The sequence below is a fragment of the Pagrus major genome, chromosome 2, assembly GCF_040436345.1.
Source record: "Pagrus major chromosome 2, Pma_NU_1.0".
Lineage (NCBI taxonomy): Eukaryota > Metazoa > Chordata > Actinopteri > Spariformes > Sparidae > Pagrus > Pagrus major.
This window is the reverse complement of record NC_133216.1, coordinates 21,471,394-21,497,790: the sequence shown is the minus strand read 5'-3', so window position 1 is coordinate 21,497,790 and position 26,397 is coordinate 21,471,394. Positions and strand designations below refer to the sequence as shown.

The following is a 26,397-nucleotide window of genomic DNA, read 5'->3' as shown; positions in this document are numbered from 1 at the left end:
TTGTTTGCAATTTTGTCCCAACTCACTCACAATGTCATCATTTGTCTTTGTGCAGTAACCGAGCACTTTCGCAGAGGCAAAATAAACTTTATGTAGCGTATTTTATGCGAAATTAAAGGCTAACTTTTTACAACGCGGGCCCTACTTTCCCATCTTTTTGCGTCTAAGTGACAAATAGTGACAACAGTGTTTGAAACCAGTCCAGTTTTGAGCGAGACTGCTGCAAACAGCAGCTGCGCAATGGGCTGCAATGTAATCCCTGTGGGTAATTGTGCATCCGAGTTGTCCTTTAATAGGCTTTACATCCATTAGCATCACTTGAATATAGCATATACAAAAACCGGTGTGCCACCTGCATGCATGACGCACATGGCGTTATGCATAGACTGAAAAGGGTTCACAGGTATAGCAGCCCAAATGTTTTTACTTTACAAGTGAGCCTGTGCACTCGACTGGTGAGAGTGTCCTGCTTAATTATCAATAAATAAAACATAAGCAGGTTAAATAAACTTTTACCTTCTTAATGCTTAATCAATTTCCATATCTCAATGATTATATCTGATACTCACCTTCAGGCCTCTCTGTAGGTTTGTGTAAGTAATGGACCCTTAAACTGTTTCAGCGCCGGACCCAGATGAGGAATTCATTCACTCACCATGGGAGCCGTGCTCATTAAAACATATTTCTGCACTTATCTCATGGGATCCGACTTGCAAATGGTCTGCAAGAGTCACAGGCTATGATTTAGCCGAGGGCGTAAGTCACTGCACTGCTCTGAACTGACAGATCTCTCAGCTTTATTTATTTCTGTTCTGAGGCTGTTTTTCATCTGATTCAACAACACTTGATTCTAACATTTTTTGCTTGTTACACTGTTTTGACATTGGTGCGTTTCGAGTCTGCCAGTGGCTCATTGCTCCGACGGGGTGGCAGCAAGTTGGCCTCCACAGCGCAAGTTGGACAAACTCTATGATTAATTGTGAATGCACTCACTTTTCAGTAGCCAGCACCATAGAGTAGCCATACAGACTGTGGACATCATAGTGGTTCCCCCAGGCCTGCTTGGCATCCATACACAGAGTCTTACTGTACAGCACCTCGTCCAGAACCCCTGGGGGAGAGAAAAGATGAAGGAGGCAAAAAGATGTGGGGGTAAGGTTAGAGGAGGCATGGAATGAATATAAAATATAAAATGCAGCGACGGGACAAAAAAAAAGGGGGGACAGACAGAACGAGAGAGACTTTGATATATACTGCAATAGGAAGTGGGACCAATGAGGAAATGAGAGACAGAAAGAGCAATGGAGGAAGAGGATGACTAAGGAGGAGTGCAATAAAAAGGTAGCATCAGGGGAGCATGCCTTTTCCAGTTATGATCATCCTGTCTGGGACACAGTTGGAATAAAAGACATGGCAGAAGAGTCATTTTCAAAATTCCTCACCGGGGACCCACTACTCTAGATGAGTTTTCCTCTGGACCTGAACTTACTTTATGAGCTATTGTGGTGAATTTATCAACTTGGGCAGAGCATTTGGGCTACAAGCTGCAAGCCTATATGACATCCTTTATTTCTTCATAGACTGGTAACCTCTGAGTACTTTGTTCTCATAAACTGTAGATTTCTATTCAGTAAGCAAGGGCAACCATCCAGAGTTTGTTTTCTATGAAAAAGTTTTGAGATTCAACCTTTTTTCTCAAAGAACCTTTAAACTGCATTAAAACACACCCACTTTTTTAATGGCTCCTATTATGGATGTGAATTTCCCATTCATTCACTGCATTGACGTTTCAGAAAATCCTCATATAAAGGGTTTTAAGCCTTGAATCATGCAAACCAACTTTGAAATGAAATGTGACCATTAAATATTTGATTCACGGAAAAAAATAAATAAGGCAAAAATGAAAAAAGGCAAAGCTACAGCACTGTGTACATACTCATTCAAAGACTGAAGGACTACTAATCCCATTAACCATTGCAAATGATTCCTTTCAAGTGACTCTCAACTTGCAAACACAACTACATGGTCCGACTTGACCTGACATCTCCAAAAAGATCCGATCGTGGTAGCAGAAACTTGCCAGCCGACGTGACTTTTGTGGGTGTGGTAGACATTTTCCAAAACAGCAAGTTCCACCAATCAAAGACATCGCTGTTACACTTTAGTATTATGGGTAGTGTAGTATTTATCCATAACATCAGAAATAAAACAGGTTTTTCTTAAAGGGGCTCAGTGGAATTTCTTTGTTGTGACTCTGGATTTCTGAACTACTACTAACTTAAGCTACTGCTGCTTCGGAGAGGCAGTGAGACGAGGCACTCGAAGAACATGCATTAAGTCACATCCTTTAAGCTGCTGCTGAAAATACACGTGCGATTAACACATGTAAATTGCTACAGGTTATTAAATGGAGCCCCTTCAAAACAAGGTTGATATCATGCAGAGCAAAATGGGATTTTCATCTTCAGGACCTCGCTGTCAACTCTACAATAAAGTTACCTTCATCTCCAACCTTAGTAATCACAGCACAGTGTAAAAAAACAGCTGTAGTGACCTAACGTTAGCTAAGCTTTGAATATCAGGCTAGCGCTGGTGCTACACTGATGTTAGCTAACAGTTATCGAGACATCGGGGAGATTTTGGCAAATACTACTAACAATAGTGAAGTAACTGAGTAAACTAAGTACTACTTTGAGTTAGTAGCTAACTAGAGTTGACAGGAAGTAAACAGATGTGCAGTTTGTAAATCGTATACATCACGATTCATTGATTTAGCACGTTGATGGCTCAGAACATTTTTAAAAAAGTGTCTTACTTGGAGTGTAGGGAGGGTAGTTGAGGTTGTTGTCAGCACAGCCGTCCTTTGAACCCTTCTTGAAATTAGCCACCTCATTCATGTCCTGCAAGTGTTCAGGAGAACATTGTTGTGAATCCATGAATAACCCGCTGAAGTGCTAAAAGATTTATTCACATCAAACACTTTTTCTCCCCCCCCCCCATAGATAAACAAGGTGCTTGAAGTAAATTGTGAAATTGTGTGTACTGCAGCCCGAGTAATGACTGAGCCGAATCCACATTTTCAGCTGAGGAATCATTAACGGTGTAATAGGAATTTAAGCCTGTGTTTTGTGTCAGCCTGTGTTTGGTGCTCTTTATTGGCCTCGGTGTTCAACCCACAGAGAAGTAATTGCCACCGAAAATTACAAAAAAATGTAAACCCCCTGGCCCCGCTCGCGTGTAATTGCCTGCGGAATGGCGCCAGTTTCAGGATTTTCGGTTAGCGTGCGGCTAATCAGCGAACGCACACCTTCATTTTACGTGTCTGATAACTGACTTACAATCCAGAGGGCGTCGTGTTTGATCTCCCTGGAGAAGCGCTCGTACTCATCAACCCACCAGTCGATGCAGCCCTGGCTGGTGTAGTCTGGGAATACAGTCTCTCCTGGCCACACCTGAGAGGGAGAGAATGTGTCATTTGATGTGTTTACAAGCACTTCTGAATAGCTTTAGAAATAGGCTGCCATCACCGCTTTTTTTTTTTTATCCCTTTTATTTCCGTCTATATTTCTGTCTTTAACTTGGCGGGAATCTATCGACACATTAACGTGCATGTAAACAACATATGGGGCATGATCAGCGTAGGAGTAGCGAGAGGTTAAAAAAAAAAAAAAAAACTAGGCCTATGGAAATGTCAGAGAAACAGCTTAGAGACTTGGAAATGACAAAGGAAGGAGAACAGAGGAGAAGATGAAGTGAGGGAGGGGGCGGGATTGATGAGAGAGAGATGGCGAAGGAGAGAGAGGATAGAGAGACAGACAAGTTGAGGAAGGGAACAGAGGAGAGGAGAAATCGATAATGCAATAGAAATCTCTAGACGTGACTGTGTGTTAGAAGTCGTCCTTAATGACGTGTATTGAGAAAAATGATTAATCCACAGAGAAAGGAGATTTTTCTATGTGTGTGTGTGTGCATTTCTGTGTGTGAACCCTTCTGTAGAGCACAGTAGATATTAAATCTCAAGGTTGCTCCACGCTAGCTATCTTTTACCTTCTTTTACTTCCACTGCCAATAACTTTACAGCCCCGGTTTGTAGCAAAGACATGAATCACGCTCGCGGACGCTCACGTGCCCACGCGCACACACGCGGAAATGGATTTATAGGCAGATGTTTTTGGCAGGTGGTCAGAACTCCAAGGTCAGAGCTTATTGATAGTCGCTCGCAGTTGCCATCTTTGGCTTTACTGTCATTTAGTCCTTCCCTTTTTAGATTTTGTCTCTCCGACGGCTCCCGCTGCTAAGCGCTTACTAATACCGACGCGCCGGTAAACACTCACAACAAATCTGCTGGCATTTGTAGCTGCATATCTCACTCTATCTTTACGTCTATTTGTCTGTTTTTATGCTCTCCTGTCTGTCAGACTGCCTATCTCTGTCATTACCCGTCTGTCTACCTGTTCCTCTACCTGTCTCTATCCGTCCCTCTGCCTGCCTGTGCCTCAAAGTGCCTTTCTACCCTCCGTCTTGTCTGTCCCTTTTTTTAAGTGATAATCTATCTTTTTGTCTCTTGTCTCTCACCGAGGCCGACTTCCTCTGTAGGCTACCTCCTTGTCACTCTACCGCTCAGAAAGACAGCCAGTCTGTCTCCCTGTACATTACTCTCTAATCTATTATTTGTGTCCGTCTGTCTGCCTGCACCTGCCTTTCTGTCTTCCCATGTTTCTGTCTGTCATTCCTACCTTTAAACCCACATAGACTCCCTTCTCGCCCCACTGCTTTGTTTACCCCTCCGCCTCTGTACTCTGAACAGAAACGTTCATCCATATGAGTGAGGTCTTGCTATGATTTCGCCCACATTTCGAAACATATGGGCAACCAGGAAAAGCTTTTATCCTTATCTTTGCAAGCAATTAGCTGTCTTAAAAGCAAAATAAATACCAGCCCGTCGTTGTATCTCCTTTATCACTGAAACAGCTACTGCAAAGGTCGTTCTGCATGGACCCCGCTGTTTTCATAACCAGGACACATACATTCATATGGAAATAAACCAGAATCAATTATAATCACACACATGCGTGCGCAGACATAAAGCACAAACAGCCGAGAAGAGCTTCTCATTTAGAGAAATGGATACACACAGATGAACACGCAGACTGACTTTCTCGCCGTCTCTCCAACACACACACACACACACACACACGCATTTGCACACTTAATCTGCGATGCGGTGATGCAGAACATTTTAAGATTAAACACTAATGCGGAATCAATGCATATGTTTGACCTGTTATAAACATCATGAAAAAGCGATTAGCCGAGGGACTGGGCCTAATCGTGTGCATAATCAAAAGCAAACCTATAAAAGCAAGGGAGCAACAGACTTTTACCCCACCCACCCCCAGCCCTCTCTGCAGGGGGGGAGCTTTTTAAACACATGCTCTGTGGGGAAAAGGATCAAAAAATAACATACCGGAGGCTTGAACTTCCATCAGGGAATATTATGGATTGATGGAGACTGCGGAGAAGCAGTCGCACATACACTAGCACGCTCACAGCAAATGCATATATTTATGCTTGTGTAGCTTGATATATTGCATAATGCAAAGGCTCATTCACACGACGGCAAAGCGTGCTGTTGAACTTCATCGCGGTTAAATTTCTGAGTTGTGGAATCCACAGCGTCCTTTATACGCTCAGCAAACACCACGCCGACATTATAATGTTCTTAAATTCATGCCGATCTAAAGCTTGAACTTTGACCTTGAACCTATTAAAACACGTACAGGCCTGTACAACTTATATAAAGTGGAATGTAGGCGTCGGTTACGTTTTTATTGTATATAGTCTGGACTGTCTGCATAACTAACACAGAGGCCCTGTTTTTTTTCTCTCACCTCAACTAACATTAGCATTACCACTAACAAAGATTGACAATATTGTAATTTCCATACACAGAATAGTTGTGTCAGTGAACGTGTTGGGCTGATTTAGTGGAATTGTGTGATAATAAGTTGTTTTTACATAATATTCTTGGCCTGAATTATCCTGGAGCAAGTCTTGGCACGAGCTGGCTAAAGACTCCAGTTTGGGTGTAGCTGACTGAATGTGTGTTGTGAAGCACATTATTCATTATCCATATGCTGTTGTGTGTAAAAGTCCCAACAGTTTTCGCAGTGTACGATGCCAGACTCGGTGCACCTGGCAACAATCATGCCACACTAAGTTTATTTAAATCATGTCTGTTGCCAGTTGTAATCTCTCAAACTTGGCTCACACATTTTCTTAACAGCATGCAGACGTATAATAATATATACTGACTTACACCTCCTACTACACTTCACATCTATTTTTTAACCTGCAACATTAAAGGTGCAATATGTAAGAATTTTAGTTGAAAACATAAATCTATCAATAGAATGTATATAAATTAAGAAATGACAGTCTTATGACGTGTATGTACTGTGTTTCAGAGATATCTACTGAAGTTAGCATGCTAACCAGCTAGCCCAGCCCTCCCCTGGCCCAAAACTTCTGTGGTAGGAAACACCAACACTCCCCCGGTTCCCTTACCTCCTAATCCCGACTACTAGCTGCACAGCTAACTGAGCTAACTAGCTAACAGCCACTACAGTTAGCAGTTACTCTGGTGATATGCTGCCCCCTGAATTTGACAGTTGACCAATTCTTACATATTGCACCTTCAAGGCATGTAGGGCATCTTCACAACCTGAATATCACCGTGACAAGCCATTTACAATGCAGCTCACCTCTCCTAGCAGAGGAGTTTTTCCATCTGACAAAGTCACCCAGGCGTTCTTCGCATTCCCGCGGTCATAGGATTCGTATGAAGCGTTCCCTACCCTCTTGCTGGTAGCTACTGCAGGATCCTGGGGACAAAGGAATAGTCATAAGAATATTAATCAACTTCAGGTGCTTGTACTGTAAACTACAAAGCATGGCTACAAGTTTTAAAATTGCTATAGTAAAATTGTTTTACTGCTTGTTGGTCTAGCTGAATCAACAGCAGAGATACTATAAAACAATTAAAACAGGATCCAAAAATTTTAGTTTAATTGTATTTTTTTTTTTTTTTTGGGTAGCACAGCGATGTTTAAAGGTTAGATTTTGCGTTAATGAGTCGAATGCAATGACTGCTTCATTCACAACCAAAACCTTCTTACCAGGATCAGGATGTATTTCTGTCCCTTCTCATGAAGGTAGTTGGCAAACTCAGGCAGATCAGTGAACTTGACTTTGTCGTAAGTGAAATCTTTCTTATCCTCCATGTAGTCGATGTCAGTGTACTGAACGTCCTGTATTGAAAAAGGAAGAAGAAAAGCTTATTATAAAGGCACCTCAGGAAAAACAAAACAAAACAACACCAAAAAAAAAAAAAATCAATACAAAAAAAAATCTGTTTGCTAGTTGTGCTTCGAGATAATCTTTTGGAAAACAATATGTTATATGAATAACTGGGTTAGTTTACTTCAAACGGATTAGGTGTCATTACATATTCAAAGCTTAATTGGAAATGCTAAAATGCTGGCATGGCCTCCATGTATTAAAACCATACTTGCATCTTGCATTAATGTTATAAATTTAAAAACCAACTCCTAATACCTCTTAAATGTACCCACTCATGCTTCCACCTCTGTGCATAACTTGAACGCATCTACTCAAAATTCAGTATCTTCGTCATGCATCCTCCTAACACAGTGTATTCTCATCTCAGCATGGCTATTTAATACACCGTTAAGCATATGCACTGTGAGCCTCGCTGTGAGGAAAAACCTGCTAACTGCTAGCTTGTCTGTTGGTCTGCCTTTGCTGGACATTTGGAGACCTGATGTGAGTGCAAACAACTTGGCTAATGTGCTGCTAAACCTTGGGAGGACAATGGGAATTTTAACACATTCTCCTGTTTTATTTTTTTAGCCGGGTGCGACTTTATGCTTGCTCTTCTGTCTGTCTGTTGTCTGCCAAAATCTACTTCATGTCGATAGAGCAGATGGTTTGGAAGGCTCTGCCAGATCCTTCCTCTAATGGTAATCAGCTCCAGACATATTAGGGAGAATGTGATAATGCCCTCTGTGGTCTATCTAATGGTTATCAAATATGTCCCTGAGTACAGCAGGAGAGGAAGCAGCTGCATCCTAATGTCTTTGGATATGAAAGAAGGATTGGAGATGATCAGAGTGATGATCTTTAAATAAGGCAAGTTCAAACCGTGTCCTTGATTGGTGCAGCCATTGCTGAGTTGTGATACAGTTGAAGTGTTTTATGTGGACATGTAAATAATGAGATTAGGAGTTTTCCCTTTGTAATTAAGGAGAAGAAAGTACATCAAACATCAGCGCCTTTGTGTGGAAAAGACTTTTTATAGTTACTAGTCGCCGGCCCAGGAGAAGATAAGCAGCGAGGCTCATTCCCAAGAAAATGTCAACCAGAACTGGTATTTATCAAGTGTCTCAGAAGGGACGAGGTGTTGGAGTAGTTTTAACATTCAGATCAGGATGAATGAGATAATGAAAGGAACGCGGTCGATTGATCTTTGATCAGCGCTAACATTCAGTGATGCTTGAAAAATAGTTGTCCCGGGATTGAACCTATGGAGCCCAGCAGACTCTCCATTATTTGACAGAAAGCTGGATTACCCCGTCTAAGCTAAAGGCCATCGCTATCACTCTGACTGTCCGTCCCACTCCTGCTTCAACCTCCATATCACGTCTTCGCAGATAGTGTATTGGTTAAGGCTCCTGCCTCTGGACCCACACAGAAGTGCATGAGTGGTTCGAATTTAACAAGGGGTGCACAAGGTGAGGCATCGATTTCCTTCACTTCCTGTCTCCCCCAAAAAAGCGATGCACCTGTGGTAGCAGCACATGCATGCATCGTCATAACATGATTTCAGAGAGTTGGTGTTTGAAGTGCAAATTTTGTCTCGAGAAAACCCTGCGACCTCCTTCAAATGTCTCTCACGTTGATATCTGAGGTCAAATTCAAAGACCTACTTCTGTTTTATCCCTAATTTGCATGTCTTGCTCAAAGGTACACTTCGTAAGAAAGTTGATTTTTGAGTCTCATTCCCAACATGTCAAATACTGATGCTTGTGATTGTGGATGCTGTCGGTCGCCATGCCAAGTGAACACCAATGACTGAAAAGGCAGACCAATATCAAGAACGCCACGTCGCATGTTTTCATTTCCCAGACTATTGATTGATAATGATCTGAAGCCTCGGATATGTTGGGTGTATTTTCTTATATAGTCTCTCAGTAAGAGATTGCTGCCATTTCACTTGGTCACAGAGATCGGCACCTTACATCTAGTCCGATATGAGTTTATTGTGCATTTTTATTGTGATAATAAATGCAGTGCAAAGAAAAAATGTGACCATGATTTTTCTGCATGAGATTAACAACTTAGAGTTGTGAAAGCGCTGAACACGTGAGGACATCTATGCATCTGAAATCCATGATATAACACAGATGGTGATATAATATACGTTAAAAATCATTTATTTTACATTTTATCATAAGTATATGAACACAAATCCAGAGCCAGTAGTGGCCTTCATTGTAATTTTAGATCGGCTTTAAGTCTAACAGATTGTGAGGCATGCTGCATATAGACCGCCTAAAAAGAATAAACAGAAAAAGGAAAGACAGGATCTTACGTATGGCATGTTTGTGGCACGGTTCCTCTCCACCGTTTTCTTGACCTCAGCCAGGCTGCCGTAGTTCCACCGAGAAAGCTGGAAACCCAGCGACCAGTAGGGAGGAATGACAGGCCTGCCAATGAGCTGGACAACACAATTGGACATATTGTTAATAAAATTACTCTGCCAAGGCAACTCACAAACCACTTCTGCACAACAGACTTGCTCAGAAAAAACATTCCCCGGATATTGCTTTATACAGTTTTTGTGCCTCACCTCCAGGAACTCCTGCACCACTTGTTCTGGAGTGTCTCCAAATAGAATGTAGAAGTCAAGGACTCCTCCAATTGTTCTGTAGGTCACAGCAGGAGCGGGCTGCAAAACCACCTCTGAAAAATAAAGACACCAGAGATGGAAATACTACAAACTTAATATAAATCATAACCCTATAAACCAGCAATTCCTCTATATTGAGGGTTTTTCTCATCTTTTTTTTTTTTTTTTTATTGTTGTGAGGACTCTTGGTTCAACAAAGATCATCTACATATCAGTAAAGACAATCTATGAGTGGCGAAAAAAGAAAGCTTTTATATGAGGAGACTATCGACATGAACAAAAGGAACATGTCAGCAGGCACTCCCTTTGCTTTCAGTCATCTCCTTCATAGAATAAAACAGCTATGCAATATTCTCTTTGATTTGTCAGCACAATTTTTTGATTGAGGCAACAGTACATCCATTTGTGTTAGGAGGATGAAGCATAACTGATGGTTCATGTGCCCTTGAACCTTTTTGATATTTTTTTTCCTACCGTTTTGGATGCATGTGTATTATACCGCCTTTGGATGTGTCTTTGCTCCTGTACTTTCATCACTTTCTGCACATTCATGCGCCCATGTGCTTCTATGACCCAGCATGTGTCCTTGCGTGCGTGTGTTTTATCCTTACCCATAGCGTTGCTGTTCATGAGAAAGACCCCGAACGACTTTCCGCTCGCATCTTCCAAACAGAGGAAGAAGGGGTAATGTCCGTAGAGGTTGTGGGTTCCCTGCAAGGAGGAAAGACACGGGAGACATCAGAGATGAATGGACACATATAGGGAAGAGGTGTAAGGGGGCAGGAGGGGTGTGGGAGACTTATTGAAGCTGAGGGGTTGACTCCACCGCCTAATCAGCTTAAGAAGCATTCAATTATAAGCCCTTTGGGAAAGAGAATACACATGTTGGGAGTACATGTAAACATGCTGCTTATACACACGCACAAACAAACCCTAAGCTAGACATGTCAAGTGTAAGCCTTTGAGCACACAATATGTTTTTCGTACATCAGTAACCAAACAAAAAAAAAACATGACGTTATAGGGATTGACATAGATGCAGAGATGCTGTATACATGTGCACGAGTGTTTCTTAAACCAAATGCTGTGTGTGCTTGTATTCCTTACCCCGTTAGGGAAAGCATCTCTGGTGAAGATGGGCCAGGTTCTCCAGTTTGTGTCAAGGCGATAATTTTGATGCACATGCTCTCCCAGGCCATAGATATTTTTCGATGGAAGCTTAGCAGACAGCTGTAGGTACTGGTCCGCAAACACCAGTGGAGCCATTGTAGTGTCGAACCTGAATGTATTGTAAGAAGAAGAAGAATACCGGGAGACAAAAAAGAAAAACAACAGGTCATCCACTGGGATGTGAGAACAGACTGATGTGAGAAAGAGCAAAGGGATGTGGAAAAAAAAGAGGGGGAGCAGGTGAGAGAGAAAATGTGAGAGACAAAGAAGTAAGAGGGAAAGTGTGAGTGAGATGCGGCGTGATCAGGGAGTGGGAGTGGGAACGAGACAAGGATGTGTGGAGGAGTTGAGTTGCAGAGAGCAAAAAACAGGGAGAAGACAGACCAACCCATCAAGCGCTAATGAGCCCTCTGGGTAGCATTTCTCTTGCCTTCAAAACAAGACATACACTGGTAGTTGAAATACCAAGCCTGCTCTATCTGTATACAGCTGCCAAAACAATGCTACAGTATAGAGACGACATACAAGTAAAGGCTGTAAATGCAGTAATTGATAATGAATAGCTTTTGTCAAGAGGGGAGAGCGCCCACACACAGCCGGGCAGGTCAAAGTACAGAATGGCTATGAATACTCCACGTGTAAACACACGCAGACACACTCTTTATATATCAAATAAGGTTTCGATATCTCAGGAAATTACACCTATATAAAAACCTAATGATGGCCTGGTGCAATTTTTATGGCATGCAAGGTTAATATATAAACCTTGTTATTACGTGACTTTATAGTGGTCGATTGCTGCTTGTATGTTCATCAAATAGTTATTAAAGAAAGTGAATGCGTTTATTGCTCTGGATAACAACTGCCATAGCAGGAACTGCGTGAACCTGCAAAATACCCAACTTGAGACGGGCAGATTATCATACCACGTGATTTTACAACAAATTTTCTTCTTTAAGATTTGGTTTCTGTTGTTTTCGTCACTGTCTGATTCATACTGCTTCTTGTAAAAGAGTCCAAACAAGGAAAGGCCATTTTAAACCACTTAAAACTTCACTTGTAAGAATAACCATACAATGAAGCTATCAAACAAAAAGAATGGTGTTAAAAATTTTGAGAAGTCATATGCATTTAGCTGTTATTTTATTTTATCTATTAAACCTAAACCTTAAATTAAGACACTTAAAACATACTTGGAGTCAACCTCCATACTTCGTTTAAAGATGCAATATGTAAGAATTTTAGTTGAAAAGAGTAAAAATAAATAATAATAATAATAATAATAATAATAATAATAATAATAATAATAATAATGTGTTGCAATATATCTCTGGAAGTTAGCATGCTAACCAGCTAGCCTTGGGTCATCCTGTTCCAAAACTCCTGTGGTCGCGGTGTACATACCAACACTCCCCTGGTGCTCTGAACTCCCATTCTGTATTGCTAGCTTCAGAATGGTTATGATAACTCCACGTGCACACACACGCAGACACACTCTTTATATATCAAATGAACTTTTGATATCTCAGGTAATTACACCTATATAAACACCTAATGATGGCCTGGTGCAATTTTAATGGCACGCAAAGTGAATATATAAACCTTGTTATTACTCGACTTTATAGTGGTCGATTGCTGCTTGTGTGATCATCAAATAGTTATTAAAAAAAAGTGAATGCATTATTGCTCTTGATAACAACTGCCATAGCGGGAACCCGACTTCAGACCGGCAGATTATCGTACCACGTGATTTTACATCAAGTGTTCTTTAAGATTTGGTTTCTGTTGTTTTCTTCACTGTCTGACTCATACTGTTTCTTGCGAAAGAGTCCAAACACGGAAAGGCCATTTTAAACCACTTAAAACTTCACTTGTAAGAATAACCATACAATGAAGCTATCAAACAAAAAGCATGGTGTTCAAAATTTTGAGAAGTCATATGCATTTAGCTGTTATTTTAGTGTTATCTTTAAACCTGTTAAATTAAGACACTTGAAACATACTTGGAGTCAACCTCCATACTTCGTTTAAAGGTGCAATATGTAAGAATTTTAGTTGAAAACAGTAAAAAATAATTATAATAATGTGTTGCAGTAAATCTCTGGGTCATCCTGTTCCAAAACTTCTGCGGTCGCAGTGTAAATACCAACACTCCCCTGGTGCTCTGAACTCCCATTCTGTATTGCTAGCTTCACGGCTAACTAAGCTAACTAACTGATGGCAGCTACAGTTAGCAGCAGTTAGCCGTCACATTGGTGATATGTTGTCTCCTCTATGGTTTGAATATGAATCTGACAGGTGGCCAATCTTCCATATTGTACCTTTAATACATGAGACCTATTCATAAAAGAAATGCTGGTATTCTAGTACATAACCCTTAAAATGTTCACATTTAATTAGGTGATGTGGATGTCAATATGGGTTTTTGTATTACTGCGACTGTTGCACTGACCTCAAAATCTAAGTTATCGGCTGTCCCTTTCTCAAAAGTTATATTTCAGTATAATTAGTATAGTATAATTCAGAGAGGAAGAATATCACCTTTGGAATTAATAACTAATTAATAATTAAGTATGAACTTTACAAATAGAAAAAAGAATTAAATGAATACACACCACACTGAGTGATAATGGTGATTCACATAACAAGCGGCCTCATAAAAACATTTACGAGAGCAAATGAAAGTTGTAGCAATATGATTACTAAATAGCTGCTAATCTCCAGAGCAATCACACTGCTTGTGGTTCAAGGTCGTGCTCAGTGTTGAGAAAGACAAGAATACCGATCGACCGACAACGAGCAATGTAAGTGAGTGAGACGAGCCAAAGGTTGACATGTGATATAAGGACATTTCACAATGAAAAGATAATTCTTTCACTGAACACAAAGAACTAGAATACATGGAAGGAAAGCATTGTTCATGTTAAATGTTTGTTCCTACATGGACTGTTTTTGAATCTCTGCAATTCAAGAGAAGCTTTTGCTTTCTCCTTCCCATAAAAGAAACATGTAAGTCACCTAGATTCAAGATACAATTTTATCTTGCTGTGGAATTTGCCATACGCCTTAAAATCAGCTCTGATTCACAACAGAAATGGTGTGTAAAGTGCCATCATAAAGTGCCATACTCTATAAAGCGTTAACGCTAATAATGGCTTAATGCCTTTCTGTGTTTTAAAGGAGGTGTGCGAGCTGTGTGGGCACACCGTTCTGAGAGGTAATCAATCACCGCGATGTCACCCAGGGCTCACCAAGTGGCTTGGATTGACATGACCATAATTACATGTTGCCGTAGAAAGCAAACATGGGGGCGGTTTTACATGTCATCATGTGGGAATAATGCATGGTAAAGAGATTATGTGGTTGACCGCGGAGGCTTTCTGGCACAATTTCATCAGTTGAGATGAAAAGAAACAATGTTAATCCATTGACAAGTGTCAATTCTCAATTCTATAGGGTGACTGTGAATAACAACTGTAGGAGAGATGCAAGAGGTGTGATACCAAATCAAATATGCAGCAGCTCAGTCTGTCTGATAATATTTTCTGGTACTGTGGCACTTACTGTCTTTTGCCTCTAGAATTACATCCAAGCAATCTACTGTGAAGATAGCTCGCAGTATCATCGTAATAATATTCACCATAACAATCTCCTGCAACAAGAAATGTTTCAGCCAAGAAATGCCCTCCTCCCTATCGACAGGTGCAGCAATATCCTAACCTCAACCCTAACCCTGTCCTTACCGTGTCCTAATTTTAACCCTCCTAAACCTAGCCCAAATGCTCCTAGCCCCAACCCTGTCCTAACCCTAAATATCCTAAACCCAACTCTGTCCTAATGCTAACCCTCGATGTTCCCTACCTATACAATATATTGTATGTACTGTAACACAATATATATTAAACATACAGTACATTCCTGAATGTTATTTTGTGGGGTATACACAACATGTGCTGTCTATTGACTATTGCAATTCCATCAATGTCCACATAGCAAACAATGTCATGCTGTAGTTCTCATAACAGCCCCATCCAACACAAACAAATGCACAATGAACACACAAACACATAGCGAGCACTCACACGACTTTTTTGGTCTCGTTCCTGATCACAGTGAGGCCAAAGGGTTTGTGTGTTATCTCCAGTGTGTCACCGATGTTGCTGGATGGGTCAGTGTTGAGGCTTTTGACGTGCTCATGGGGAACCTCGAACCTCGGGTTGTGGGCATCATAGATCTGAGGAGAGGAAACAGCAGGCAGAGTGAGCGCGGCTTCATATCTCACGGTCATGTTCGTACTTTGTTGTGCACAACGTTGTTTTTGTCCTCTTTTGTTCCGTACAGCTTTCGTGTTGAACAGGCTTTGATAAAAAGTGCTTTTGAAATTAATTTGACTGGACTAGATTTATCTCACTATTTCCTCTGTTGCTGTCAAAGATGTATGCGTGTGTGTGTGTGTGTGCGCGCGCAAGCCAAACGAGGTGTTTAACAGAGAGAGAAGGGAGAGAGATTGTGTCTGTCAGTGTGTACCTTAAAGCGGAGTCGTTTGTTCGTCTGCATTTCTGCGTGCAATGACAGCTCCTTCACATCAGCCCCAAATAAAGAAGGAGCAGCCATTCTCTTCAGTTTGGCTGTCATTACTGCAGAATGAAGCACATGACAATAGGAAGATAAAGTTTATGATACAGTAGATTTTTTAAACATATCACCTTTCACTATCCCACCCTTGCATGTGAACGACTGAGCCTTTCGAGGAAGCCCCTTTCAGACCCAATCATGATACTATCACCTGTAACCAATGAACCTGTTCACCTGTGCAAAGTTCCTCAACTTTCAGTCTTTTGTTGCTCCTGACGCAACTTGTTTAAAGACGTGTTGCTGGCATCAAATTCAGAATAAGGATTTGTAACCTCGTCTTGCTGTTGATGAGTTTAATATTCCACTGGGCTACTATTTCAATTTTCACTGAAGAGGAGTTGTGAGTGCTTAGCTGGTGATGTTTAACTGGCTGAATATCCCTTTACCAGTAGATGCTATCATTACAGGTGAGATGAATAAGCATATGTAACCATAAAGTAATAACAAAGGAATGATGTGGTGCCTCCACTGTGGAACTACTAACTCACACACTACAAGATCTGCTCGTACTCCCCAGAAACAATGGTAAGTATTCTAAATGTCAGTGACACCTTATGAAAATGAAATGTTCAGGACAATATGAATAGCAAAAATACATTTAATTCCTTGTATTTTCTCTTTTCGTTTTTGTGTCACTTCAAAGTATTTTCTTTCACTGGTATTCTCTGAAAATGTTCAAACAAATCGCTTTTCTTTTGCTTCACAGTATCAAATAAAAACAAAGGCATTACCAGCGCGATAAAAATAAATACAATTTCAGGCAAAAATTACAAAAATACAACATTCAATGAAGTTGATGGATCTTTGCACTGTTTTCAATTCAGTATGTGTCAAAAAGGATTAGCAAATGAACACATTCTGTTTTATTTATGATTTCACACTGTGTCCCAACTTTCTGATAAACAGGATTAAACTGAAATGACTCAAACATTTAAAAAAAAAAAAAATTTGGGCCTATGCTAATATCTTTAGTCAGAAAACAAGCCATCAAAGATGGTCTGTTGTTTCTTCCAACACTCCTGTTTGTCCACTGAAACAGTGCATAAAACTGACACAAGCCAGGATTGTAGTTTTAAGCATTATGGTAATTCGTTAAATGTTGTGGTTTTAAAGTAATGTTGGGAAGTTGGCTTAAAGTTAGATGTGAAGATTGATACCACTCTCATAGCTGCACAGTAGCTACATTCATACTATAAAGCTTAGTTGTTAACATGTTATATCTTTTGTTTTTGTCCATGTAAAAGCGACACGTTGTAGTTGGGATTATGAGTTAGACTACTTCTTTGCTATAGTTACAGTCCTTCCTGGAGCATGTGCTAAATGCCTGACAATTTTATGGTGGCAGTAACTTTATGTAAACATCTCTGGCCAATATTTTGTATTCTTCAAGGCCATAAACCTGTGTGGTCTACCTAATGATCTCAATGTTCCTCACTGGTATCCGGGCTCTCTAGAATAATATTTGGATGAGCTGTGCGCCAACTGCATTAGTTATTTGGGAAACGTAAGTGCATTAAAAGATTAAAACCTGTGATCACAACACGAAAAATATCTAATCCCTACATTGATGAGTGAACTTCAACAATGAAAACAAACTGCAACAGTCCTCAGTTTGAGCACTCCACATAAAACGCGTCAGGTGAACCGGGATAGGAATCCATCAAGCACAGATGTATTCGCAGGTTATTTATTTACCAGTATGATCAAAGGTTGCACTGTGCTCACAGAGCTTACAGAGTCCTCTGTTGCCTCCAGGGTAAATGTGGGTAATTTGCATAGTAGCCTTGAGCGATGCCATGGCAGAATGCATGTGAAAATATTTGAAGACAGTTAAAAACTTATATAAGAAAGGGCGCTTTCATTTATATGTACCGGTTAAAGTCCCTGTTGAATAACATCAAACCTTTCTCAGGCAGACCAAGAGAATTGATTATTTTTGTTCTCATTCTAAGCATTTGCCAGTTTTCAATTTAACCACCTTCGTCACAAAAAACAAGCCAAGAAATAGTTTTTTTATTCCTTAAAAAAAAAAACAATGTTCTTACGCTATTCCAACAAAGTGCCTGAAAATGTTGTAGTTCAGACTTTAAATGTCCAATAGTTCTTCCCTGTGAATAACTGAGTTCATAAAAGGCAGTGAAATCAAGCAGAAAATAGAAAAACCTGCATGCTGCAAAGTCAATCATGTTTTCTGATATGCCATCCATGTCATATTTCACAGAAAACCGTGCCTTGGGCAAAGTAAGTGAAAAAGGAAAAAATGATGTGAGGAGGACAGACAGGCAGATCGAGGGAACGTGGAGCAGTTAGAATTGGAATATGAGCTAAATAGAAAGCTGCGTATTTTCATCAGTTGGTGAGCGCGTGAGTGGGAGAGCGGAGCAGAGAGAGGGGTAGTTACCGTTAGCCCTCGGTGTGTCCACTGATTCCACTGTGTATCCATGGTTGACTGGGAAGAAACACCAGGGAACACTTCTCTCATCCAGTGGGCTCCAGCAACATCCGCGCTGTGCACAGTTTTGCTGTTTAAACAGGAAAGTTGATGTTATTATCAACATGATCGTAAACATTTTTAAAACCTGGTTGTGCAAAATGATCATCAAGAACATTATATCAGCTGCGGCATTACTCAGGCTTAGAAGTGAGTTGTATGAGTTGTTAGCCATCAGGAAAATCAGTTGTGATGGAATCTTCAGCTTTTTCTCAATGCTTGTTTTGTTCAAGGTTTTTGCAAAACACTCTACAAACACTGACTTGCATTCTTGGAAATGATAGCGACTCTTACCTTTGAGGCTCCAGCATCAGGGAAACAGTCTACTCTTTGCTCCAGAGGAATGTTTGGACACTGAGGAACAAATACTTCAGGAACTGGGTCTGGGTCTGGGTCTGTGAAAAGATGAAACGTTTATTTAAGACAAAAATTCAAAGGCAGTCATCCTAAAGATCAATGATAAAATAATCAATCAACTCAGTTGTACACCCATGTGAGAAGTGAACTAACTGAGTAAACCGATGGAATCAACCATTACAGTAAAGCCCTCCAGTGGTCGCAGTAGTTATAACAGGGGCAAAGGAGGAAGTGAGGTGATATTATTATGGAGCAACTTCCTCTCTGTGCAAGGAGAGCGGATGGGTCAACTGAACGGTGGTCATTACCAGAACATAGTACAACGTAAGTTAAGAGCTTGTTTTTGAACTATGGCTGAAAATACAGTGCTCCTCAGTAAGGAAGCTATGAGATGTTAGCTGGTTTTGCTAGTAGCTCATTAGCGAACAGTACACAGGCCCTAGGCAAGGCCAAAACAATAAAAAAAACTGCTGAATAACTATCTGCTCTCTGAACTAGTATCTGTCTTTGACTCCTGGTTATAGCCCAACTCCTGCGCCCCAACCCAACAAGAAGAACGACCTCCCCAACTCCAACCATCTGTCAATCAGAGGTATTTTCTCACATAAATCAGTGTCATAGGTCACTGTAATGACTGACATGCTTCAAAGTGTCAGAGTTGATAACATGTTTACTGAAAACTTCAGTAACTGCACCAAACTGTCAGTTTTATCTTGGCTTATCTCTTAACACAGTGACACCCATAAAATAACAGTTAAACACTAACATGTCACACATTCCTTTAGGTTTGTTGTCTGTTGATGATTACCTACAATATGTAAGAATATATTGTGTTGCTATCTTTTGAATGAGCTTTGGTCTCAGATCAAAGCTAGATTTTTATAATCTCAGGCCAGGGACCCCAGTTCCAGTGAAAACAAGTTAAGGCAGCCATGCTAGAATGTAGCACTGGTTTAAAATACCTGGAGCATGTGATCAGTTACTCTTTACTTTTGACAACACGTCGTCATTCCCAACTCATCAAACGGCAGCTTGGTCAGTGGGTTTAAGCTTCAAAATATTATGTTCTACCTGCCCCTCTAGCGCCAATTTTGAATACGAGGGCTCTGCGGAGAAGTGAGCAATCATACATAATATGCACTATCCGGTTAGACTTCCATGACAAAGCATGGTTTACATATTATGACATCTTATGACTATTGGATTTTAATTATTGATATCAAACGACTCCAGTTTGGTTAGGTTTGGGCGACAGAACTACTTGGGGAGGTTTAGGAGAAGACCATACTTCTGGTTAAAATAACTAAGTTCAGTCTCGTAACTTATGTAACGTACATTAACTTACTTACCTAACATAACTACAAAACAAATCATTTTTGACTCTTAGTCAGAAACAGGATGCAAACCTTGATCTCTGGAGGGACAGTCATGTGTATGACCCACCCAACCGTCCCAGCCACACCCCGGCTAGTGAACAGAACACATCTTTGCACTTACACAAATACATGGGCGGAGATTTAGGGCTAGAGTTTACGAGCAGTGTCTGAGTTTATTACTGTGTATGTTCAAGTGTGTTTACCTACCTCCTGTAATGACCTCAGGTTTTCTGGTGGCATACAGCACTATGAGAGTGACGGTTGTCACAGCCATCAATGCGAAGATGACAATCAGGATCACATCCGTCCCTGAGAACCGCCTTTTCCCCATCTAACACACACAGATGCGCATGTAGATACAAACACACATGCACACACACACACACACACACACACAGACAGACAGACACACACACGCATGCAAAGACTGATTACAAAGGCCAACATCATTAACACTCAATAATGACACCAAGTTTACTAAAGGCAAGGTCTCAAAGGTCTCAAACTTCCCTTCTTAATGAGGCCCATTGGCTGGACACACACACACGCAAACACACAAACAAAACGCACAAAACAACTAAAATATAGTAAACACGTTCCTGACATATTATCGCTGCATTAACCTTGGACAAAAGCTTTTTAAAGTTGGGAAAAGGCACTAAACGGCAAAAATATCGAGAGTGTAGAGATGGAGGAGAGAAGTTTGAAAAACGAGACTAAACTGCCCGTCAGGCCAGGCCTAGTCTTTGCAAAGGCACCCATCAGATCACTCAAGCAATTAGGCTTCACTCCAATGTAGTCTTGGAGACAAAAACAAGGTGAATGTCTGTATGTGTGTGTGTGTGTGTGTGTGTGTGTGTGTGTGTGTATGTGTCTGGTTGAATGAGAGGCTTATAGCCATCCTGTTCAATGTGCTGTGAAGAGCAGGCGAGGGCAAAGAGAGAGACGGAGAGCCAAAACGCGTGCATGCCCCCCCTGCACTTCATACAAAGGCACTGAGGAGCACCTACAAACATGCAATGTCACTCCAAGACACACAAAGACGCAGCAACATTAATACAAACCCTTTAGCCTCTCTCCTGTCTTCAGTTTAGCTAAGTACCTAAAAATAGCTTCCACCCAAAACAGCATATCGTTTTACTTCTCCCGACACACACACACCATCTGATACATGTCGATGCACACACAAACAGAGGCACTTTACGGCTGCACCGTTGAGTTTCCCACGAGTACAGGCAGTTAACGATATCATCTGATATTTCATTTGAACTTTTACTTAATACCTTTAGTTGGCTGGCTAATTTGAGACATATCCTTCAAAGTTAATGTCAGCCCAAGAGGTTTGTCACCTGTAATTATGTTTAAGACTGGCATTAAAAAAATGTGGATCAGTGCAAAAAAATCTTTTTACACATTAGTATTCAAAGCCCTCCACAGACATCTGTTCCCCAGGGCTGCATTGCAATTGACAGTGAAGTATTTACTCTGCTGCAAAGAGCTGCACACAACCAACACTGTAACAAACTCGATCAGTCTGCCTACAGTCCTGTGGACAGGAAAGCTAAGGAAGCTTATTCATAAAAATGAATTTAATTGTTTTAATTTATTCACTATTTTCCAACACGGATGTTGTAGATATAAAAAGTGAATCCCACTAGCATCGCAGTAATATTCACCCAGTAATGTGTAAATCATGTTGTATCATCAACAAATACTATAATGAAGATACGGTAGAGGGTATTTACTTAGTAGTATGATATGAAATAAAGATAGGCTATTGAGTTGAACAGCTAGACAGCCTGCAGCCGCAGTCTTACCTTGGCTCTATCCAACGTTCAAAGCAACATGAATCTGAGTTCAGGTGAGATAGCGCCTTATATTCCACAGGATGTATTATGGTCATACAGGGGCTCACCACTCCTTTACTGCTTTGTGTATTGGTGTGTGTGTGTGCATGTGCGTGACTTTTACAGTCCCAGCGTGCACACCTCAAAGCTATAAAATGTCAGATAACCATCTACAGACTGAGAAAACAACCGCAGCCTGAAATCCCCATATCAGCTTGTTACAATCAATGCCGCTATCATGTCTGATTCCACATGGCTTATGACTCTGTGTGCACGCGCGTGTGCATGTGCATGCTTGTATGTTTATAACTTACCCAGAGATTACTGTGTATTTGTGCTGTTCTGTGTAAGCTGTGTGACTCAGCACGAGTAATCTTTACCCAACTGTGACCACATCACCAGTTGACACACACACGGACACTCACACGCACACACAGCTGCCAGTATTCAGTTGACAGGTTGCAGAGGAAACATTCAACTCATGGTATTGGACTGTAATATATTAGCGACGCATTCAGCGTGATGAAACTTTCAGAGTTATTTTTGTATTTTTATATAACAGATGATTGCAATCAGGTAACTTCACATGTTTAATAACAGGCAAGAAATCTACAGGGACTCGTCGGCATGGCTGTTGCATGGCTGAACAACCCCCCAGCATCCATACTTGAGCAGCAACTGGCCAGTGTGCATTATCTTCATATTTGAAGGAACGTTGCCCCGCTAAATACCATCTGTACACTTCATGCAGTTTGGTTGACTAGGATAGCAATCCTAGAATCATTCAGTTGAAATCTGTTTGCTCAAAAGTGGTCCGTTGTCTGATTTTGTGACAATTAGCCATTTGCTTTTTTCACAGAAAAAGCTGCTCCAGTGAGTTCTACAATCAAAAATATAAGGTGCATCGAGACGGAGCCGGAGCCGTGACGGAGCGGAGCCGCGCCGGACACGTATCTGGTGGAATTTAGCCATTATGAATGCTAGTTACCTAATGTTAGCTAAACTGCTACATAACTAAGCTGCTAAAGCACATAAATTATTCTTCCTGTGGCATTTTTTTGCAACAACAACAATAACCTTCAAGCTAACAACCTACACGCTGAAACTGGCAAGTTAACACTAACATGTTAGCTAACGGCGCAAACATAAACAAGCTAGCAGCTGTTACGTTTTCTTTCGCAGGGATTTAGCCATTTCAATGCCAGGACTCACCTCCCCACGTGCAAACCAAGTTTCCCTCGAGACTGTTTTGCATCATGGCTGCATCCTGGGTTAAGCGCCAGCCCAGACGATTGTGAATGATTGAGAATAGGTGACCCATTCCAGTTCTGACACAGTGCTGTTCAGGCTATGTAAAGGGAATAAAGGTAACTTGTTACGGACCTCTGCTTGTAATCACAGAACTACAGTTACTATGTGTAACTATCAACCATTTTTTACATCGTCTTTGTCTTGTAACAATGCTGCCCAGGCTTTATGGGGTCAAGATGGATGACTGCAATGCCTGCTATGACACCAACACAATACCCAATCATCATCATGTAACAGGCGAGGAGCAATGATGAACAACACTCACCTCCTCTCTGGTCGTCATGTATGTGGGAGTTGTGGGGACACACAGAAAACCAAAGCAGGCAGTTGGCTTCCAGACTTGAAGCAAATATTTCTATTGTCTGCCTTCCCAAACAGAGATTAAATATGAATCTACAATTGTTCAACGAGGATCTGCCTCCTAACATGATGTCATGACCATGAAGTTTGTCCATTGATTTGGTTTGTTGAAGCTAGAGAAGTCTGCGAATCTATTGTTTAAATTGCGTACAGTTATATGGTCGGACATCCATCCGTGACAATATGCTCTGCAGTTTGGTGATGGCTTGAGTCCATGTCATCCCAATAAACAGAATGGAGAGGATCAACTGAATGAGCTATTCACTATCTAGAGACACAATCATCTGCTCTTCCAACACAGAGCTTGATTGCCATGGACTCTACGATCGAAGAAGCCAAGATGAGCTCTGGGTGAGTGTGTGTGAGTGGGCCCATGTTGGTGAAACGGTGAAAGACATGGGGCTTGAAGCGCTTTCAAAACAGTCTCCATAATTTGGCTGAGACACCATGTGTGCAGCAAAGACACAAGAGTGTTTTGTGTGTGTGTGTGTGTGTGTGTGTGTGTTTGTGCACGTGCGTGGAGATGTAGGCGTCCAAGTCCTTCTCTCGGATCATTCTGCTCACTCTTTTCTCCGCTCACAAATCTAATTCCACTCTGCCACTGCCAATTTCAGGTGCTCTCCCTCTGGAATGCAGCGCCAGCAGATTTCAATAAAACAAACTGAAATTGGCAATTCACTCCCCTGTATCGATCCAGTCACTTTAAAACTAGGCACTCAACATTGAGAGCTGCCAACCAACCCAGTTTATATGTGTGTCCATGCGTGAGTGTTTGTTTACGTGCATATGAGGATGACTAGGAACTCTCACCAGTATCCTAGAGGGCCAGCACCCAGATTATCTGTCTTATACTGTACCACACCTGCATAAGACGTTGAAGATACCAACAGACGGCACCATTAACTGCAAAAATCAAGTTTGACAGCAAATGCAGCATAGGGTCGGGCGATGTCTACTTAATTAGCATATGACATGTCAACAGTGAAACATCATGAAAGACAGTGACATCAGAGTTGTACAGTAGCTCTGTCCCCTCAGAGTAGCTGTAAGGCAGGAAATGCTCATTAGTAAAACACAGTAGTCACCACTGCTTTTCCCACTTTCGCTCTAACGGCAACCTCCGCCTGACTTACCCATCCAAGTACACTGTCTTCCATTACACAATAACTCACGTGTTAGCTGTGTTCAGCCTCAGAAGATTGAAAGACAGTTAGCCAGTTAGCTACAGTGAGGAGGCTGAGCTAAAAAAGTGCAAATAACAGCAACACGATTGAGAGAAAACCACAGTGGCCCGCAAAGAAGGAAATACCGCTGCCACCAATGTAACTGAACATCTTGGGTTCTCCTAACTGGTTTAATGAGAAGATTTTTAAAAAATGGGACACACAGAAGTAATATTGAGCAGCAACAAACTTCTTCAAAAACTCCTGCTTAACAGCAACACTACTTTTTGCTCTCTGGTGGAAGGCCTTTTAAATTACAATGTTATGATGGTACAGGTCTCATGCCCAATCAGAATAAAAATGCCTTATGTCAACACCTAAATCGAAAGAGATGGATTTGATCCTGTGTGATCTGAATGACTTCTCAATCAGATAGAGAGGGGCGGTGTAAACTTTTGATATCCCGATCTGATCGTTTCTCTCTGGTTGGAATAAATATTTTCTTTCTGCGCATTCTCGCCCTGTGTGGTGGTAACATCATAGGTGATGTTGCTTCCAGGAGGCTCAAAAACACATCGGGTGCAAAACAAAACTGGTTGTCTTAAAGGAGTTAAAGATTGTTGAAAGCCTTGATTGGTTACCTCAGTTTGAGTCTCAAAGCAAGCTGTTCAAGTGTTTGAAAAGATGAACGAAGCCGGAATCCACTGAACCATTGACCAAATCAAGAACCGCCGGAGAAGTTTGAAGGCAGCCTACAAACCTTGCAAGTCTAAAAGTCAAATGCAAAAGTGGCTCTGACCCAGGCACTTTCCATTTTTACGGTCTTATGGATGACCCAATGGAAGAGTGATGATCGGCAAACATGACTTGCCACGGTGTAGATGTGGGGTAGCAGGATAACTCATTTGAGGTTCCTGTTCCTTCTCAAGAGGACAGCAACACCGCTGGTCAGTTCATCTTGACAGCTAAAGCTAACGTCACAACATTAGCTAATGTTAGTTCAATTAACATGAAAGTGAAATGTGTATAAACAGACAGCGCAAATGAATGAATAAACTGCATATTCTCAGTACATTTGGAGATAAAAACTTCTTCTTCTGTTATATTTCCGGCAGATTAGATGCTACACGGCTCGGAGTATGTAAACACACATCTTTATCTGATTTTTTTTTTAGCGTCCGTGTAAACAGTTAAGTTAGAAGAAGAAATGAAGAAGAAATATTGTCCATGTAAACCCAGTTAATGACAGTCAGCCATCTGTGATCAACATTGGCATCGTCCATCGGCCCAACCCTATTGGAGCACACGTGCTGCTAGGGATCTTTTTTAACATTTTATTGCCGCTGCAGTGTTTTATCATCTACATTCACATTTTGTAATGCTCCTTTCCAGAAGCACAATAAAACACTCAAGGTCTCAATATAATAAATGTGTTTATACAGATTTTTATCTAGGCTCGACTATGTGCCTCCACACTAAATTATTCTTTCCAGTGATGAATGCCAGGGCTATTAATAATTGACCATATGAAGGTATGGTGAATGTTCAGGACTACAGTTCTAATTTGCAGTATAATGCTTGAGACAGCAGACGTTTCCATGCTGTGATTTTCTTTTTTTTCACAAAATGGTTAATGTCATTCCCAGCTTTTACATTTTCCCAAACAAACCTCTCAACATATTATGACAAAATAATC

The 26,397-nt window shown here is 41.0% G+C and overlaps 1 protein-coding gene across 1 annotated transcript in view; it reads right to left on the bottom strand.

The window, feature by feature from the left end:
- The window catches only part of si (sucrase-isomaltase), a 72,690-nt gene extending 52,339 nt beyond the window's left edge, over window positions 1–20,351 (bottom strand). The window contains exons 1-14 of the mRNA XM_073487735.1: window positions 20,228–20,351; window positions 18,582–18,670; window positions 18,198–18,318; window positions 15,689–15,798; window positions 15,244–15,395; window positions 11,099–11,270; window positions 10,603–10,702; window positions 9,932–10,044; window positions 9,674–9,799; window positions 7,179–7,310; window positions 6,765–6,884; window positions 3,339–3,452; window positions 2,816–2,900; window positions 994–1,111 (exon numbers count right to left, since the gene is read on the bottom strand). Coding sequence (XP_073343836.1) covers window positions 994–1,111; window positions 2,816–2,900; window positions 3,339–3,452; window positions 6,765–6,884; window positions 7,179–7,310; window positions 9,674–9,799; window positions 9,932–10,044; window positions 10,603–10,702; window positions 11,099–11,270; window positions 15,244–15,395; window positions 15,689–15,798; window positions 18,198–18,318; window positions 18,582–18,670; window positions 20,228–20,351 — 1,676 coding nt within the window. The remainder of the gene's footprint in view (window positions 1–993; window positions 1,112–2,815; window positions 2,901–3,338; window positions 3,453–6,764; window positions 6,885–7,178; window positions 7,311–9,673; window positions 9,800–9,931; window positions 10,045–10,602; window positions 10,703–11,098; window positions 11,271–15,243; window positions 15,396–15,688; window positions 15,799–18,197; window positions 18,319–18,581; window positions 18,671–20,227) is intronic.
- Between the last annotated feature and the right edge of the window lie 6,046 nt (window positions 20,352–26,397).